Genomic DNA, 20,582 nt, shown 5'->3' on the forward strand with positions numbered 1-20,582 from the left:
AGCACATTTTAACCCACTGCTTGCCACTTTGGGTACCTTTTTCAAAGGGAAGTAACCAAGGAAACAAAAAGGGATACAGGGCACTAATAAGGAAAACAATGAAGGAGGTGTCAAGGCAGGGAGGAGCTATAGCTGAAAGCTCTTATTTTATATTATTACCTTTAAATCTTTGAACTGTTACTGGAAAGAAATTCCAGCTGAGCTCTGGAGAAACATCTGCTAAATTTTAACTGAAGAAACGGCAAGTCATCGGCGGAACACACAAGAACATTCAGTTGGCTCACTGAGTTGTTTAAGTACGATAGAGAAGTAAGACCCTTAGATGACCACAATAAACACGACAAAAAAATGTATATCTTTATTCAGTTTAAAGTCATTCACAACAGGAACATCAATCCTCAGTCTTTCCTAAAGGCTACTTATTAATTAACAATATCAAATCTGCTTTAAATCGTGTTCCATTTTCCATTTTCAAAACATATTACCTTCTTAGGTGACCCTATGATGATCTATCATGCTACACTTTTCAGAAGCCAAATAAAATGTAGCATTTGGAGTGGATGCAAGTATTTAATCAACACAAATATAATAGTGTTGTATGTCTCTCCGTGGGTCCAGATGCATATAATCCAAGATAACTGGTCCTCAAACACAAACGTTTCAGGACGTTTCACTTTTAAACAACCCCCTACTCACTACTATATTAATATTACTATGTGTGTGCCAACGTTAAGCTACTGCATGTTTCACTCAGAAAAGTAAAAGACCAGGCAAACAACTTCTAGAAAAATAAGTGTATCGACGTAGTAAATTAAATCAAGGTATTCCAAGAAGCAACGATTTTCACATACAAAAAGTCCAACAGCAAAACAAAACCAGGCAACAGGAACAGGAGTATTCACACAGGTTACAATCTAACATAAGTAAACCAAAACTTGAACTAAAAGGTTATGAAACACAACAAAAAGGAAAACAAACAAGGGACTCTGCCTCGTTACACACGATATATACAGGTTAATAAAAAACAGACTTAAACCCCACAGCAAACATGGATTCAATAAAATAAGACAAATAAACAATATGTGTAATATAAGTCCTAGGGCTGGTATGAGAAACTCTAGCTACCGACAGATATTTGGTGGGGGTGGAATTCATTCATATACAGAAAAGCTATTGTGATTATAGGAGCGAGCACACAATCCGACCTGAGACGATATAGGAAAAGCGATTCTTTGCATAGCCTTTAGTTTTATAACCCTAGCACAGGGAGGAGGTTCTCTGTGGATGTGGACTTGAAGGTGTGGATGTGTGTCAGTGTTTCTATGGACCCTGCTACATCTGACACTCTGTAGAACAGGGGTCAGCAACCTTTTTGACATGCAGTGCCGGATGACATTTTCTCGTTAATGCCATTATCAACAATATATTGAATATTAAGCCGAATTATGACACAGCGACCACAAACAATTCCTGAAGACCTGGGATTTCCATATGGTCCAAAATCATGCATCAACATTATAAAGATTTGCGTGTGTGTTTTAATGTGAGTGAGTGAGTGAGTGAGTGAGTGAGTGAGTGAGTGAGTGAGTGAGAGCGTGTGTGTGTCACTATTACCGACACAGAGACACAGAGGATCCAGATCTCCCATACCAAAACCCAGGGAGGAGGTCCTCCTGGGTGAATTTGGACTGGAAGGTGTGGATGTGCGTCAGTGTGTCTGAGGAGGACCCTCCTACATCTGGGGTCACTCTGTAGAAGGACAGAGTGCCAGCGGGCCGGTCTAGATACACTCCTACTCTGGTAGAGCCAGCTGGGGGGAGATCTATGACTGTACTACTGTTGTTGTACCAGGCAGAGTAACCATCAGCAGAACAATGAAGACTCCAGGACTTGTCGTTTGCTCCAAGCTCGCTGTGTTGACTTAATCCTCTCGTGATCCCTCTGTATGTCACTCCTATATAAACATCTCCTTTCCATTCTACCTCCCAATAACAGCAGCCAGTCAGACCCTCTCTACACAACACCTGCTCGCAGTCGTCAAATCTCTCTGGGTGATCAGGATATCTCTGTTTCTTTCCAAGCTGTTTCACCTCTCTGAGGTCCTCAGACACAGAGAGATGTCTGTGGGCTGTGTTTGGGTCCAATGTGAGTTCACAGGCATCTGACGGTAGAACAGGACATGATTAGGCTGCTATCCCATTATTCATCATCATCACTACTTTTTTGCTGATGATGTATCCGCACAATCGTTAACATAGAAAAATATATCATCTGATAGGTACTGAAATGGACTTCATAAACAATAGTTCAAGCAATCGTTTTTTAATCCTTACCAGATACCGAACCACCTCAACTGTACTAATATTTATAATAATAAGCCTAAAAATGGTTTTAAAAGATTTGAATTGAGATCACCTACTGCTGTATAGATAGACTTTCCATCTCAATAGTTTGTGTGTATTGTGATGAATCAAACTAAACAGACACTCACACTTCTTTAGACCTGGTTTCAGCCTCCACACTCCACCGTGCTCCACACTGGGGGTAAACAAAGTGAGAGCAGCATGTTTATTTAAACATGGAAACATTTACATTCAAATTCTGCTGTCTCATAACTTTCGACACCACATGAGTTACAGCTTTGGAACCACTTCATCCTTATTGGAGACATTGTCACTGAGTGTGTAGCTGTCCTCCCCATACCTGAGAGTGTCCAGTCTCCAGCATTGATCCTTCTGTCCAGCAGAGAGCAGCGCAGCTCCTGAGTCTCCTGGGTGATTATAGCTCAGGTCCAACTCTCTCAGATGGGAGGGGTTGGAGTTCAGAGCTGAGGCCAGAGAAGCACAGCCTATCTGTGTGACCATGCAGCCAGACAACCTACACACACACACACACACACACACACACACACACACACACACACACACACACACACACACACACACACACACACACACACACACACACACACACACACACACACACACACACACAGTTAATATTAGTTATGATTAGTTATTCTAATGAATATGCTATATTTAGGAGTTTGTTTTAATTTGTATGGATTTAAATCTGTTACATGTTCTCTGATATGGAACCTTTTTATGTAACTGTTTGCACATTGAGTAAAACTGACCTGAGAGTTTCCAGTGTACAGTGTGGACTCCCCAGTCCAGCAGAGAGCAGCTTCACTCCTGAATCCTGCAGATCATTGGTACTCAAGTCCAGCTCTCTCAGACTGGAGGAGTTGGAGCTGAGAACTGAGGCCAGAGCTTCACAGCATCGCTCTGACAGATGACAGCCATTCAGCCTTCCCACAAAATAAACAGGAACATGTGAGGAACTGTTTTTAAACAACGCAAGTATTTTACTCTTTTTTCCCCCATAATGAATACAGAAGCAGTTTAGCCAATGTTAACAGATATATCTTCAAATGGTAATAGTTAATCGTCAAAAATATGCACAAATATTCAACAAAACGATTATACTGATCTGAATAAGACTGTTTTAGGAAGAGGCTGTTATAAAACGTTACTAAACAGCTGTAAACTCGACATTACTTTTCATGACTACATGGTAAAGAGTAGAATAGGAATAAAACAACAAACATCTTACATCAGTAATATATAATTAAAAAACGTAGACCTAATACTGTCATGGCAACAAAAATAGAAATGTGTTGAGTTATTCCTATTAATTTATATATTGAGCTGTCGGAATAAAAATTATGATGACTGATATGGAACCATTTTGTGTAACTGTTTGCACATTGAGTTAAACTGACCTTAGAGTTTCCAGTGTACAGTGTGGATTCCCCAGTCCAGTAGAGAGCTGCTTCACTCCTGAATCCTGAAGATCATTGATACTCAGGTCCAGTTCTCTCAGACTAGAGGAGTTGGAGCTGAGAACTGAGGCCAGAGCTTCACAGCATCTCTCTGACAGCTGACAGTCAATTAGCCTTCACACAAAATAAAAGGGGGCATGTTAGGAACTGTGTTTAAATGTTTTATTAGAACTAAAACCGTTTAATGAAAAAATATGATATTAAAAAGGTTAATTTTTAGCATTGTAATAAATATAATAATAGCTCTGTGGAATGTTTTCTAAATTAATATTAATTGTTCATATTGGGTTGTGTGTTTTGTAATACATGTTAATAAGGGTCCTCATAAGGGGACTTACAGAGATGTTTTAAATGTTATTTTAACTTTTATATTCTAGAATTAAGTATATGGTGTTGGGTGAATTGTATTACATGATAATAGTAAACCTACAGAGATATTTTGGAGGCTTTGACCACTGGCAGCAGCCTCCGAAGACCCTCCTCTGAAGCAGAGTATTTCTTCAGGTCAAAAACGTCCAGTTTCTCCTCAGATGACATTAAGATGAAGACCAGAGCAGACCACTGAGCAGGGGAGAGTTTTTTTCTGGAGAGTCTTCCTGATGTCGGGTACTGTTGGATCTCCTCCACTAGAGAACTATCATTCAGCTCTTTCAGACAGTGGAACAGATTGATGCTTCTCTCTGGAGAGAGATCTTCACTCAGCTTCTCTTTGATGTAGGACACAGTTTTCCAATTGGTCTGTGAGCCACTACCTGTCCGTCTCAGTAGACCTCGTAGGAGCATTTGATTGGTCTCTAGAGAAAGGCCCAGGAGGAATCGGAGGAACAAGTCCAGGTGTCCATTCTTACTCTGTAAGGCCTTGTCCACAGCACTCTGGTAGAGGAGGAGTTCATTATCACTAGAGGTTGGTTGTTCTTCTGAGAGCAGATTGATCCCAGTGTCGATGAAGTACAGAAAGACATGAAGGGCAGCCAGAAACTCCTGGAGGCTCAGATGGACAAAGCAGAACACCTTTTCCTGGTACAGCCCACACTCCTCTTTAAAGACCTGGGTGAACACTCCTGAGGACACTGAGGCTTCTCTTACATCGATGTCACACTCTGCCAGGTCTGCCTCATTGAAGATCAGGTTGCCTTTCTCCAGCTGGTTAAAAGCCAGTTTTCCCAGAGAAACGATTATCTCCCTGCTCTCTGAACTCCAGTTTGGATCTGTTTCAGCTCTCCCATGGTACTTCCTGTCCCCCTGTATGGACTGCACCCTCAGGAAGTGGCTGTACATCTGAGTCAAAGTCTTGGGAATCTTTTCTCCTCTCTGGGATGTTTTGAAGCAGTCCTCCAGAACTGTAGCACTGATCCAACAGAAGAATGGGATGTGACACATGATGTGGAGGCTTCGTGATGCCTTGATGTGGGAGATGATTGTGCTGGCCAGCGTCTCTTCTCTGAATCTCTTCCTGAAGTACTCCTCCTTCCGTGGGTCGGTGAACCCTCTCACTTCTGTCACCATGTCAACACACTCAGCAGGGATCTGATTGGCTGCCGCCGGTCGTGTGGTTATCCAGATGCGAGCAGAGGGAAGCAGGTTGCCCCTGATGAGGTTGGTCAGCACCACATCCACCGAGGTCGGCTTTGTAACATCATTCCAGACCGGGTTGTTCTGGAAGTCCAGAGGAAGTCGACACTCATCCAGACCATCCAAGATGAAGACGATCTGGAACTGATCGTATCTGCAGATTCCTGCTTCTTTGGTTTCAATAAAGAAGTGATGAAGAAGTTCCACCAAGCTAAACTCTTTCCCTTTCAGTAAATTCAGCTTTCTGAAAGTGAGGAGAAATGCGAAGTGTATGTCGTGGTTGTGTTTGCCTTCAGCCCAGTCCAGAGTGAACTTGTGTGTTAAGACGGTTTTTCCAATACCAGCCACTCCAGTCGTCATCATTGTTCTGATTGACTGATCTCGTCCAGGTAAGGGTTTAAAGATGTCTTCACATTTTATTGGTGTTTCCTCCTTTGCTAGTTTCCTGGAAGCTTTTTCAATCAGTCTGACCTCATGTTCCTTGTTGACCTCTCCACTGCCTCTCTCTGTGATGGAGAGCTCTGTGTAGAAGTCATTCAGACCCGTTGGCTGTCCTGCTTTAGCGATTCCCTCAAACACACACCTGAACTTCTTCTTCAGACGAGACTTGATTTTATGTTGGCACTCGACAGCAACAGTTCCTAGATTAGAAAAACCAGTACATATATTCAAACACGATATATCCTCATCAATATCATGCAATGATACATATTATGAGTCTCATAACACGCTAAGTAGTGATATCATTGTTGAGTATCAGAAGAAAATGACTTTCTATGATGATATAACAAGAGTGTTGCATCTCTACCAATGGGTTATTCTGCTGCTGATCTGCAGTTTATTGTTTAACATTTTTTAACCTGAGAGACCAGACATTGGCAACTGTTGACGTGGGTCACTTAATACGGCCCGCGGGATAGTTGATAGTGAAAGCACGCAAATTCACATGATCCGTTGTAATTACTACAATCCACCAATAGAGCGCGCTCTTGAACAACAAGTGCTTCTGTAATGTTGTCCGGCCTCCACATGCTCCAATAACGTTGTGGCAGCAGTCATAGTACAGCTTTAATTAAGTTATACATGAATGTAAAAAAAGCATTATTAAATGCATTTGAATGGATAACTCATCATACATGCCAATTTGAAAGATGTCAGAGGCATATGGAGATGCAGTTAAAAACCCTTCATTATAACTTACTTTAGTCAAACTTTTAGGACACAATAATACACTGAAATGTTTATTTAGCACTCAGGGATGTGGATTTTTGTTTGTTAATTAGTACCGCTTTATTGAAGTTCATACATAGTAAGTAAGTAATAGAAGCATCACTTGAAATTGAAATTACACTCAATAATAATTGCTAATGTTTTGTATTATTATAATTACAGTTGGAACTAGTAGAGGCAATTTGAGTTGTGGGGTTGACAGTATCCTACTGGTGAGAGGGCTGGTGCGCAATCTAGCGGACAATGTATGAAACTTTAGTGGCCCTTCCCCACTATTAAAGTTGCCCACCCCTGTGATTGACCCAAAATAACTCTGGATCAAACCATTTAAACTGATACCCCCACAATACCCCTGCATATCTGGATCAAACCGTTTAAACTGATACTCAATATAAGAGTCTCTTACCTCCCCACATCATCTGCTCCACTTTTATACTATCAACGTCTTCTCTCTCTTGCTGGACTTTTCTAGAAAAACAAGAACAGGAATGTAAGGTGAATTGATAGATGCTGTGTTTTAATAATCTTGGATACATCCTTACCTTTTCTCAACACACACACACACACACACACACACACACACACACACACACACACACACACACACACACACACACACACACACACACACACACACACACACACACACACACACACACACACACACACGTATTTCTCCTGACCTGTAAACATCAGTACCAGTAAAGTCTAATAACAACAAACTGATCTGTTTTAAACTCCTACCTCTCCTCTCTGTAAGGGCGTTCATCTTGAAAATTAACAGGATGAGGCATTGAGCGGTCACTCTTCATGGAGACACAGCTGGGTCCAGGGGAGTCGGCTCCCTCTTGCTGGACTCTTCTAGAAAAACAAGAACAGGAAATAAATGTAAGGTGGATTTATAGATGCTGTGTTTAATAATCTTGGATAAATCCTTACCTTTTCTCAACACACACACACACACACACACACACACACACACACACACACACACACACACACACACACACACACACACACACACACACACACACACACACACACACACACACACACACACACACACACACACACACACACACACACACACGTATTTCTCCTGACCTCTCAACATCAGTACCAGTAAAGTCTGATAACAACAAACTGATCTGTTTTAAACTCCTACCTCTCCCCTCTGTCAGGGCGTTCATCTTGAAAATTAACAGGATGAGGCATAGAGCGGTCACTCTTCATGGAGACACAGCTGGGTCCAGGGGAGTCGGCTCCCACTTGCTGGACTCTTCTAGAAAAACAAGAACAGGGATGTAAGTAGGATTTATAGATGCCGTGTTTAATAATCTTGGATAAATCCTTACCTTTTCTCAACACACACACACACACACACACACACACACACACACACACACACACACACACACACACACACACACACACACACACACACACACACACACACACACACACACACACACACACACACACACACACACACACTTCTTCTGACCTGTAAACATCAGTAGTCTGATAACAACTAACTGATCTGTTTTAAACTCCTACCTCCCCTCTCTGTAAGGGCGTTCATCTTGAAAATTAACAGGATGAGGCATAGAGCGGTCACTCTTCATGGAGACACAGCTGGGTCCAGGGGAGTCGGCTCTCTCCTGCTGCTCTGGGCTTCAACACAACACACAAACAGCTTTTATTTGGACTAACGAAAGTCTCATGTTATATCACTGCTGAGCTCTGAGATGGACAACAGTCACAGGCAGTTAGAGATCTTCTTCTTATACCTCTGGTCTTTGCTCTGGCGGCCATGTTCCTCTTTCTCCTCACTCATAGTAGAATGGAGACCTAGACACAAACACATGTGGATTCTATGTGAGTACCGAAGGTAAAATCACAATCCTGTAGTAAATACTTAATATCCTCCTCCAAATATATTATTCACACATCATTTCTCTTTCTGACTCTGAGAAACTAACTGAAGGATATGGAGTCACGTATCCGTTAAGCGATATGAAGGGGCTGGTGATGTGTAGGTAAAAGGTGGAGCATATACATACTACAGATTAGAAAGTATTTGGAAATATTAACCTCCAGCCAGCATATGAAAAAATATGATAGATAGATATTTTTCATTAAATGACAGACTTTATGTTATAAGTGGTAAATTGAATCTCCCCGAAAGATGCATTTCAGTTAGTGGGGTACATTTGGGGAATCATTCAAACAGACTTCAGAGAGAAAATAGAAAAAATATTAGCTCAAAATGTTATGGATTATGTATTCACAGAGTATCTGTGGATACCTATTGTTACTGGTGAGATATCTCATTCCATAAATCACAGTTTCAATTACACCAGGCGTAATACACCACTTCGCACATAGGGGGCACAAAATCACACAAAGGGCATCTACTACCCAGTGGGCCGTTAACGTTTCAGGGCTGTCGGGCTGATTACTGTGGGATAACAATATTGCGTTTATTAAAGTTCCTTGCAGCGCCGTCCGGCAGCCTGAGCTGTGCCCCCGCAACCTCTCACTCACTCAACAGTCGCAACATCACAACCGAGTCGATTTTGTTTCGGCTCGCTAAAATGTCCAACCAAATGTCCCCTGTTGACAACGAACATAGCCAACATGGTCTTATTATAGTCCGATCATTAACTAAAAGCCACATAGAAAGAATAAAGCATCCAGCATATGATTCAACAAAGTGTGAGGGCATATGCAGCAGGGGATGATCGCACAGTTGAATGCTTATGGAAAAACCAGCGGACGAGCACTGGGCGGAGATTTCAGAAGCAGGGAGTTTTAAATATAAAAAAAAAGAAAATTTGCCGTTTGTCTTTTCAATATGTTAACCTACTTATTATTTATTTATTTATTTTAACCGCGACCCGCCCGCAATTCCTCAAAGTATTACTTTTTTTCCACGCAATCCACCCAACCCTTGGATTATCCACGGTGTCCGCGGGTATGACCGTCAACCACGCACCTCTACTAGTCTTTACTTTACTAGTTAGTTCTTTACTAGTTAGTAAACACTGCCCGTGAGCTCCAGGGGTGTTCCACGAACGGAGGTTTAACAAACACTGAGTTAACGCTGAACTCTAGGTTGATTGACCCTGTGCCGACCAACCCAGAGTTTTCGGTTCCACAGCAGCGGTTATGCATTAGTTCAATCAACTCGGGGTTGGTTAACACAGGGTTGTGCGCGTCCACGCCAAACTTAAAAAGACGTGATGTATGGATCATGGAAACCCTGATAGATATGGCGAAACGGGCCGCTTATTTCAATGAAATGGAACTCCAGGTTCTCCTGGAGAGCTATGACGAGGATAAGGACATTATCACAAGAAAAGGGAACGCTAAAACCTCTGGAACCCGGAGAACCAAAGCCTGGCAGCGGATCGCTGACCGCGTAAATGCGTTAGCTACACGTCAAAAGCATGATCCTTAATATTTGAGCCATGAATATATAAATATCCCAGTTAAGCATTCTTAAAGATCCTACCACATAACCCCTTTCTTCTAAAACAATATGTAGGCCTACTCCGATTGCTTCCAAGCGGTCAGAGGATCAAGTATAAAAATGAAGTATAAAAAACATACAAACTGGTAAGCTTTTCCCACCATCGTATTGGTCTAAATTTAAATAAGCCATTTTTTTAAGCCAATCGTGAAAAGGCCGACAGTCGGCAGACTGGATCTGGCCCTCAAATTGTCTTGACCCCGGTGGAGGAGCTGTTAATAAACATAAATTCAGGGCGCCCTGGCATGGAGGGGGTAGCCTACCTGGACCTCAGAGAGTCATGGGCCATACCCCACACTGGTTGAATGTAGGTTTTTGTGTTTTCTTGTATTTTAGATTTTTTTTGCCTTCGAAGTAGGCTAACACATGCAAACCGTGTGCTTGCCACAGCGCATACTATTCCAAATGTTTCTTTTTTTGGTAACTGGGTAGAAAACCAAAAAGTGACAATTCATCAACTTCACAGATCAAGATGGATCAGTGCTTGTAATGAAGCCGCCGGCTACGATCGAACATTCTCCAGTGGATGCAAGTCCGTTAGGACTATTTTATACTTTATGTTGTTAATGCCTCTCGGCATTGTACTCAGACAATATTGCTCTTTGTATGATAGGAGGCCGATACAAATCTTGGATGGGTCATCTGAAACGACTGTGATGTGCTCAGCATCTCCAACATTATAGCCTAGATAAAACTACCATTTGAAAAAAAAAACGGAGGGCTACGCAAATAGTCTGGAGTGAACTGAGGCCAGGATTGCACGTATAATTTGCGCTCTGATATCAGCAGTTCTCTCATCAAAAGGGCATGCCATTGTGAACACATGAAATCTGCGGTGAACGCCGGTTGAAATACCCAAAACCGGGTTATGTTTCAAACTTAACCTGCGCAAAACCTGGTCCGACCGGGGTGTTCCACAAAGCCGGTTTTATCACATAACCGGGTAAGTTAACCCAGGGTTTGCTGTAACCCTAGGTTTTCCGTTCCAAAAGGATCACGGTATGTTAGTTGCTATAGCAACATATGCTCTGAATCAAACCTGGTCGGACCAGGTTTTGCGCAGGTTAAGTTTGAAACATAACCCGGTTTTGGGTATTTCAACCGGCGTTCACCGCAGATTTCATGTGTTCACAATGGCATGCCCTTTTGATGAGAGAACTGCTGATATCAGAGCGCAAATTATACGTGCAATCCACCGGGAGCGATTGATAAGACCACGGCTCGACATCTTGGCATATTGGATGACTTTTTGCTGGAGTGGAGAGATATAGATTCTCGCGCAAATCTTTAATATATTTAAATAGCCTTGCATAGCCAACACTACCAATCGAGGACCTGGCCTCAGTTCACTCCAGACTATTTGCGTAGCCCTCCGTTTTTTTTTTCAAATGGTAGTTTTATCTAGGCTATAATGTTGGAGATGCTGAGCACATCACAGTCGTTTCAGATGACCCATCCAAGATTTGTATCGGCCTCCTATCATACAAAGAGCAATATTGTCTGAGTACAATGCCGAGAGGCATTAACAACATAAAGTATAAAATAGTCCTAACGGACTTGCATCCACTGGAGAATGTTCGATCGTAGCCGGCGGCTTCATTACAAGCACTGATCCATCTTGATCTGTGAAGTTGATGAATTGTCACTTTTTGGTTTTCTACCCAGTTACCAAAAAAAGAAACATTTGGAATAGTATGCGCTGTGGCAAGCACACGGTTTGCATGTGTTACTTGGAAGGCAAAAAAAATCGAAAATACAAGAAAACACAAAAACCTACATTCAACCAGTGGGGTATGGCCCCTGACTCTCCGAGGAGGTAGGTACCTCCAGGTACCCCCTCCATGCCAGGGCGCCCTGAATTTATGTTTATTAACAGCTCCTCCACCGGGGTCAAGACAATTTGAGGGCCAGATCCAGTCTGCTGACTGTCGGCCTTTTCACGATTGGCTTAAAAAAATGGCTTGTTAAAATTTATACCAATACGATGGTGGGAAAAGCTTACCAGTTTGTGTGTTTTTTATACTTCATTTTTATACTTGATCCTCTGACCGCTTGGAAGCAATCGGAGTAGGCCTACATATTTTTTTAGAAGAAAGGGGTTACGTGGTAGGATCTTTAAGAATGCTTAACTGGGATATTTATATATTCATGGCGCAAATATTAAGGATCATGCTTTTGACGTGTAACTAACGCATTTACGCGGTCAGCGATCCGCTGCCAGGCTTTGGTTCTCCGGGTTGCAGAGGCTTTAGCGTTCCCTTTTCTTGTAATAATGTCCTTCTCCTCGTCATAGCTCTCCAGGAGAACCTGGAGTTCCATTTCATTGAAATAAGCGTCCCGTTTCGCCATATCGATCAGGGTTTCCATGATCCATACATCACGTCTTTTTAGGTTTGGCGTGGACGCGCACAACCCTGTGTTAACCAACCCCGAGTTGATTGAACTAATGCATAACCGCTGCTGTGGAACCGAAAACTCTGGGTTGGTCGGCACAGGGTCAATCAACCTAGAGTTCAGCGTTAACTCAGGCCCCGTCCACACGAAGCCGAAACGGGCGAAACCGTTACGGTTTCGATCTATCCGGTTTCGAAGTATCTCCGTAAAGACGAAGCCAAGCGAAACCGGATAGATCTGTAGAAACGCTGTAGTAAACATTCCAGGCCCATAAGGGGCGCTGCTTCTGGTACACAAATCCAGAAGAAGAAGAGGCGAGCATGCGCATAAAGGCTGCCCCCCGAACCACTAACAACACAAACAAACAGCTCTTCTACGATGGCGAACTAGATTCTCAATAAATAATGGCTTAGCAACCCAACAAGGGACATGATATGCTGCAGAACGATTACAAGCTTGTAGTCCGCCATCATCTTTTTTGTTGTGATTTCTGAGACTCCGCGGGCTTAAGAGCCATTGGCTAGGAGGTCGAGGGGTGGGGCGATGACGTCATGGTTTGCGGTTTCAGTCGGTTTCAGGCGTCCACACGAAACCAAAACGAAACCGGAAAGATTTGAAACCACCTCCGAGGGTGGTTTCAGAAGTTTGCGGTTTCGGTCAGCGGATTCGCCGGCTTCGTGTGGACGGAAGGCCGAACCGTACAAGACCTTTGCGGTTTCGCCATGAAATCGGCTTCGTGTGGACGGGGCCTCAGTGTTTGTTAAACCTCCGTTCGTGGAACACCCCTCAGGTTTGATTCAGAGCATATGTTGCTATAGCAACTAACATACCGTGATCCTTTTGGAACGGAAAACCTAGGGTTACAGCAAACCCTGGGTTAACTTACCCGGTTATGTGATAAAACCGGCTTTGTGGAACACCCCACAGCTGTTCGCGGGATTCCCTCCATGTCAACAATGGATACGTCATGCGATTCCCCCACATCCCTGGCATGCTAAACTTTCGTCGTGGGGTTTTCAAACGTCCCAGACGAAAGAAATTGCAGATTGCAAGCATGTCACATTACAAGACCTCGTCTCGTCGCCGACTTTTCAAAATCGCGTACAACTCGCAAATTTGTCTGCGACGAACGAATCGGGGCAGAATCGGGCTGAAATCGTGTAGAACCAGCCATAAGCAAGCAGCAGCAGCGCCATTGTGCGAATTCCCTACTAGACCAAACAAGACTCGTAATGGTAGGTAAAAACAATACTTTATCAAAGCATGCAATTGTGATGTAGAAAAAAAACCTGAAAAAACATTAAGTGCTTTATTGGAGCCTCCAGCGATCGTTAGTTAACTTGTGTGGGGGTGCCTTATCATTTGTTTACCCATGGGCCATGGCAAGTGGCGCAAAAAGTGGGTATGCACTATATGCTGCGCATAGGGGCGCCGCACCAGAGGGGGCGCCAAAGCGATGGAAGTAAAAAAATTGGAGTCGGGATTTTCTGTTTTTAACAGCGTTTGTGTACATGATATGATGATCAATAACAGAGGAACGTCACTGATAAGGCCCTCCTCCGCACACGGCGCTCCAGTGGGCGCCCCCTCGACCACGCCCTGGAGGCGAGCGCCAGAGTGTCTTCATTTGAACAGTATTGTCATCTGATGACACGTACCTCAATATGGAGAGGCAGAGAAGAAAGCCCTCGGGGTCACAACATAGAAAAATAAAGATTGGGAAGGAGAAAGGGTGCGCGGGGATGAAAGAAAGCTTTTCAAAGTGGTTGAAAGTCGTTTTTATGTAAGTGCATCAAGAGGAGGCTTGTAAATATTCAGGTTAGCTAAATCTACTAGTAAAACAACAGGTTACTGTTGTCTTGCAACTGTGTACTGATCAGAATGGAGCCTACAATATTACGGATCATAACAAGAAAAATAAAAGGAACTTGTTTGTGGTTATTTTGTTTTAGTTCAACCTCTATGCAAGTCTTTGTTTTATGTCAATAGACCCAGTAAAAATGGTTTGCTGAAGCTAGAGTTGCTGACACGCGCCTTGTGGTGGGCTATAATAACTGGCAGTGTCTTTCAAAGATACTGAAGCACCATGAAACAAGTGGTTACCACATCAATGCTTATCTGATGTGGAAAGATTTGGCATCCCGCTTATGTCTAGGTAAAACTATTGATAGCGAATTGCAGAGAGCCTGTTGACTCGAGTGATCGACTGCATACTCTTCCTTGCAGAAAGAAACCTGCCACTGAGGGGGACAAAATGCAATGTTAGGAAATCCTAGAAGTGGACATTTTCTGATCTCTTATAGCACGGTATGATGTTACTCTGGCAGAGCATCTTAGAAAGGCTGCCTCTAAAAAAAACACTGGATATCTGTCCTGGTGCACACTTTGATTCAATATCAGAGTGTGTTTTAGGTCAAATTTGTGCCCAGATAAAAGAGGGGGGGGGGGGGGGGGGGGGGGGCTGTACTACTCTCATTGGCTGAATCGTTGAGAACGTTTTAGACACAATCAATATAAGGTTGCGGGGGGAGAACAATATTAGACCAAAACATTACTAAGAAACGAAATAGTTCATCAATACAGGCTAAAAAAAATTATTGTTATTTTTTTTTTTCACGAAAAGCGGGGTTGCCATTGGCCCCGCGGCCTCGTAGGTTCTGGCGCCTATGAAACAGCCTGGTGACGCCACTGTATCCATCGTCTAGCTAATTAGCATATGTTTTGGGTTAGGGTAACCGTAACCATATATTTAAGCAATAGATCACGACAGGCTGTGGTATGTGCTCATTATACCACTGTTAAGGGGCGTTGTCCGGCCCCGACGCGCAGCGGAGGGCCGAACAGAGAGCCCCCCCCCCCCCATACATACATACATACATACATACATACATACATACATACATACATACATACATACATACATACATACATACATACATACATACATACATACATACATACATACATACATACATACATACATACATACATACATACATACATACATATATATATATATATATATATATATATATATATATGATTCTGACTGGGGATACTAGGATAGGTCAATTCACTTGCAACAGTCTGGTTATGTTTTTAAACTGTTTAGAAGGACTAGGCTACTTTATTTTAAGATGTCTCTGGAATCCTCATGTTTCTTTCAAAAATAACTAGAATCATTTCATCACTTCTAGACTGAATTGAATTAATAAATTCCATAGTAGCCAGCAGGGGCGGATCTAGAAAAATATTCATGGGGTGGCAAGAGGGGGACAGGAGATTTTGAGGGGTGGCACCCTCTGGCAGAAGTATATACAGTATGCCGATTTAATTAAAGCCATACTAATCAATATTTACTTGGAAAGCCCCCACATTTAGATATTTTGACTCAATAACATTATATTTAATTTATTGTGGGATGAGTAAAGCCTTACATTTAAACATAAAAGGTTTCAGACAAAATGTAATAAATTATTACTGAATAATTACAAAATCCACCTGCCTTACAACAAACAGCTGCACTATTACACCAGCAGGGGTATGGGGCTAAAAATATATGCAAAGAGAGCTGCAATATGTACTTTAGTTAACAATAAGTTGGCATTGGTCCATGAGATATTCCTATCAGATGTCAATCATCAGTCCAACTTGAGTGCAAATATCACTTTATTCACCGATTCCAATAATTTACATACAATGCCACCCTCAAAGTGCGGTGACATAGAATAACTCCAAAAGTAGAGTGTATTACCTGCATGCTTGGAAGAGCCAAATGGGGATTCAGGGGAAGTGCTATCAAAGATTTCCCTCTCTTTCTTTTTTTATATCTTTAATTTCTAAGTATTTAAGACCTTTTGGGTTTACCTTATTATTTTTTTTGCTCTTGATGTGAAGCTTGTTTTATTATTAATTATTGATGACTTATATTGGTTTATAAAAGTTCAGACAGGTGTGCAACCAAGTAGATTAGAGATGGCCATTTGTAAATTATTTACAGAAGATGACTTGCATTTTGTTGTCCAAGTACCTTGGACCTTGGTTCAATGACAATAAAGTTTAATATAATCAAATCGAATGACTGTTGATACAAAAGGAGGCACATGAAGTTAACGGTCAGGAAAACCAGCTGAGTGTAGAAGGGTTTGTGTTTGTTAGCGCGTCTTTAGCGCGGATTGCAATTCTTATTGCAGCCTGCAGGGTTATGCGAGAAACATACGGAGGGACGCGGTTGTTGAGCTCCGCCGCCCCACATTGCATGACACGTTAAACTCAACTAGAATCGCCACCATCAATTTGATATCAACAGAACAAAAATAGTCGGAAAGCCTACAGAAACTATAGATAGTTAATGTGAATAATCACATTATTAAAAATAAACTTGGAGCAATGATTTACTGGGGAACAATTTTTTTGGGAGAATGCTTTTGCAGGGAGTTCGCCGCCCCACCTGCCCATACGGCACGCGCCTGCTATGCAGCTATAAAGGCCTATTTAGGGTCGTTTTAGACGCAGAGACGTACGGTTCCCGTAAGGTTCCTTAAGGATTGCGCGTGTTGCAAGGGGATTCTCCGCCAGAACAGTAGGGGGAGCAACGAACGAATCTGTGGAAGTGGAAATCGCTGGCTTGTTTATATTTATAATCATAGCCGCGGAAACGTATTCTCAGCAGGGGGTGCTGGAAAAAAAACTCAGCCTGGACTAGACTCGCAACTCGCTACATTGATAAAAAAAGATATACAGCAGCGCAGCTCAATTGCACCAGTGCATGCGCGCACAGTCGAAAATCGATCGTTGTGTTCACACCATGGTTCACATCCAGCTGCTCACAGAACAAGTTTAGCGCGCCACCGCTCCCCTCACACTTTTTCATATAACTTTTTTTCAGCACTAGGTCATATGAGCATTAAATAAATGCTGCGTCTCAAAATGCCTTGGACAGCAGCGACGATGACCCGCTTTGCCACGGGCCGAAACAGTTCGGAGCGACCACAGCCAGAGCGAACACAGCGGGGCAGAGGAGTGTCAGGAATAGTCTTTGGTGTACACATCAGTACGGCCTATTTGCGCTACTGTTTAGTGGCAATGCAGTGTTTTATTCTATGCCTTTTAATTTTCGTATATTATTTCAATGAATACAATTTATTTATTTATAAAAACAAGATCTGGTCTTCAAATCTTTTTTCCAAACATAGGTCGGGTTTGTGTTTATATTCAGACCAATACGGTACAGCGGGCGCTCACATGACGTTAAGCATTTCCAGGTGCATAATGTGACGCTTCAGAACCTAAAATCCCGTTTCTCCCCGTTGACACGACAACACATAACCGGCGTTTTCAGAAATCTCCACTTTGGCCGGAGTTTTTAGAAATAATAGTTTTCTGTGATAAGACAGGGCCTCAGACAGGGGGTGCGGCAGCACCCCCAGCACCCCTACTTCCCGCGGTACTGTTTATAATTATCATAATTCGTTCTTGTGTTTTCTTCTTCTTCAAAATTCTTCATTCGCTTCTGTCACGGGCCCAGGCCTTTTAAAAATGGCGCTATTATGCTGTAAAACCGGAAATGTGAGACTCCTGAAAGGATGTGGTTAGCTGGCCAATCACAGTCTTTGCGAGCTGCGTAGGGCCGTAGTGTTTTAGACGCATAGTCAGGAATTTGGGCCGACGCACTTAAGCACGTAAGGGGGGATATTTTACCGCGCAAGGGGGGGTTATGTATCTTACGTGCTTACGCGTTACGTCTAAAACAGAGCATATATCGGCCTTAAGGCATTCCAATCTTAACTTAAGTCTTTAACTATGATGTTTCTGTAATACACAGCCCTGCTCTTTTCTAATTATTATAATTTCTTTATAGATAGACGGTTGATCAGTATTACCTCAAGAATGTAGTCTCTCTGCCGCGCCGCTTGCTTCGTTCGTTTGGAGGTCTCTCGCGCCTTCCTTGTATTCAAAATCAGTGCCGGCGGGAGTCTCGGGGAGGGGGGGGGGGGGGGGGGGCAGGCGGGATGGGGCAATATTTCCTGGTTGCATTCACTTGCAGTCAGACTTTTAAAACTCGCTTTTGTAAATGTCTTGTAAAAGCAAAAAAAAAAAAAAAAATGAATTTTGCGCTGCCAACTGGGGTGGCAGCTGGGGTGGCAAGGCTTTTTTTAGGGTGGCAGTTGCCACCCCATGCCACCCCAGTAGATCCGCCCCTGGTAGCCAGTACTAAATAAATATACCAATAAATATATTCGGGGCTAATTAAGTAATATCCGGGTCTTTAACCCCGAATAAAACAGCCTGACGCCACTGGCAACAGGGCTTCGGGTTTGAAGGTTTGCATTTATGATGACGCACTTGTCTTTGGTCGATGACACAAAAACAAACCCACAACAACAAACTCAAGAGACATTTAATATATGAGCATTGTTATTGACAGTCAGACTCGTTTATCTTTTTTTTTTAAATGCGTGTTTTGCCAATCAAATAGCTGCGTGCGGAGACAGCAGTGAGGGCTGTCATCAGGGGACGGTGCGGGCTGTTTGATCATGTCAATCGAACTTGGACGCGGACGCAAATTAAGGGCGCGCCCACCAACACTTCTGTTCACGTCTGAATTAAAGAACGGCATGCAGCAGGAGATTGAGGAAAGCACTACCCGTAGGCTACGGCTAAGAGGAAATGCAAGTACAATAAAGACTGGGAAACTATATCTTTCCCTGGGTGAAACCAGTGCCAGGCGAGTCTGTTAACATTTTGGGTGAAGTTTGCTTGAGTTATTTTTCCATTTCAAACGGAGGTGAGTCGGCCAACGACGTGAAACAACACCGACAATGCGAGACTCATAAACAGAAAAGTATGAAAGAAAGCTCCATGCTTATGTTTTCTCATGTGAGAGAACTTGGAAAAGTGCCATTTAAATAAGATATTTTTGTTACGTTTTTATTTGCAGGCTGTTACGTATAGGCCTACTGAATCAACCAGATAGCAAAGCATATTGTTATAAGCAAAGGGGCAGAAGAATATATAGTCTATATATATATATATATATATATATAGGCTATAGACTATTTTTAAGACTATCTCAATGCATTGGTATCCCACATTGTCCCACACAAAGGTAGCCTTTGTCCCACATCTGGTGAATTGGGATCTGGTCTGCCTACATTTATGTATTATGGATAGGCTAATCATTAGTAAAAAATCATCACCTTTCTTCTATTCGTTGTACTCACCTTATAATGTTTTTGGGGCTTGTGGGATTATGTCGTTTACATGGTGTTGTTCTTCGTCTCCAGAAAAAGTCCTTGTGCTAATTTGGTCAGGTGTTGTTGTCACTAGCCTGCGTTTACAGGCACCGCCTATTCAAATTAGCATTGTCAGTTCCGTCTTGTCGGATCGGATTACAATTACCAGTTAAAGAACGCCCACCAAACAGGCTATACCTGTTTGGTGTAGCCTACAGGGATTTTTTTGACAGCGCTATTCTTGGTACTCAAAGATGCTTTGAAAAATGAATACATACAAACACTCAAACAAAAGGCAAATAAACAACACTACAGCAATAGACACAATACACAACACATTAAGAGCCCAGCAAACATTCCCTTGACCTGCGTCGAGGCAAGTAGGCTAGATGTCGAGTCACAACCTGACTTCATTTCAAGCACTTGCCGACATGGAATCTTAGAGGAATGCTAATTTCACAGACAATTCATTTTAGAGTGGTGTAACCAAATCCAAGAGCATCTCAAATAAAGTGAGATGCTCCCTGAAACCTGGAATGTGTACTTATACTTATACTCATACTGAGCCAGTATCCTGTGTACTTACACTCATACTGAGCCAGTATCATGTGTACTTATACTCATACTGAGCTAATATCCTGTGTAATTATACTCATACTGAGCCAGTATCCTGTGCACTTATACTGAGTAAAGATTGAGCTGCTGGACAGATCGAATGAGGAAGTCGATTTTGAACAACAGCGAACTACGTGTAAAGCCTTTATGGTTAAAA

The 20,582-nt window shown here is 42.5% G+C and overlaps 1 protein-coding gene and 1 long non-coding RNA gene across 6 annotated transcripts; one reads left to right on the forward strand and one right to left on the reverse strand.

Annotated features, from left to right (window-relative positions):
- Positions 1 to 345: 345 nt before the first annotated feature.
- LOC132468789 (NLR family CARD domain-containing protein 3-like) lies at positions 346 to 19,943 on the reverse strand. Of its 5 annotated transcripts, none has more exons than XM_060066590.1 (12): positions 19,799 to 19,943; positions 8,437 to 8,497; positions 8,204 to 8,320; positions 7,812 to 7,925; positions 7,391 to 7,507; positions 7,053 to 7,114; positions 4,275 to 6,057; positions 3,785 to 3,958; positions 3,137 to 3,310; positions 2,704 to 2,877; positions 2,492 to 2,538; positions 346 to 2,161 (listed from the first exon to the last, which is right to left on the reverse strand). In XM_060066590.1, the coding sequence occupies exons 2-12, from the start codon at positions 8,481 to 8,483 to the stop codon at positions 1,611 to 1,613; spliced, it is 3,360 nt and encodes a 1,119-aa protein (XP_059922573.1). In that variant the 5' UTR covers positions 8,484 to 8,497; positions 19,799 to 19,943; the 3' UTR covers positions 346 to 1,610. The 5 variants fall into 5 exon arrangements, with proteins under 5 accessions (XP_059922573.1, XP_059922572.1, XP_059922571.1 ...); XM_060066589.1 differs by having other exon boundaries at positions 7,391 to 7,504; positions 7,812 to 7,928; XM_060066588.1 differs by having other exon boundaries at positions 7,812 to 7,928.
- Positions 6,891 to 7,695, forward strand: LOC132468792 (uncharacterized). Its single transcript, XR_009528268.1, has 2 exons — positions 6,891 to 7,141; positions 7,540 to 7,695. It is a non-coding gene; the product is annotated as an uncharacterized LOC132468792 (long non-coding RNA).
- Positions 19,944 to 20,582: the final 639 nt, after the last annotated feature.

This window comes from Gadus macrocephalus, chromosome 12, assembly GCF_031168955.1.
Source record: "Gadus macrocephalus chromosome 12, ASM3116895v1".
NCBI classification, from domain to species: Eukaryota; Metazoa; Chordata; class Actinopteri; order Gadiformes; family Gadidae; genus Gadus; species Gadus macrocephalus.

Coding starts and splice junctions, on each gene's coding strand:
- LOC132468789 (XM_060066588.1), bottom strand. CDS start 8,483: ATGAGTGAGGAGAAAGAGGAACATGGCCGCCAGAGCAAAGACCAGAG. Junction 3,959..4,274: donor AAAGCCTCCAAAATATCTCT/GTAGGTTTACTA, acceptor TTTTGTGTGAAG/GCTAATTGACTGTCAGCTGT. Junction 2,878..3,136: donor TGTACACTGGAAACTCTCAG/GTCAGTTTTACT, acceptor GTGTGTGTGTAG/GTTGTCTGGCTGCATGGTCA.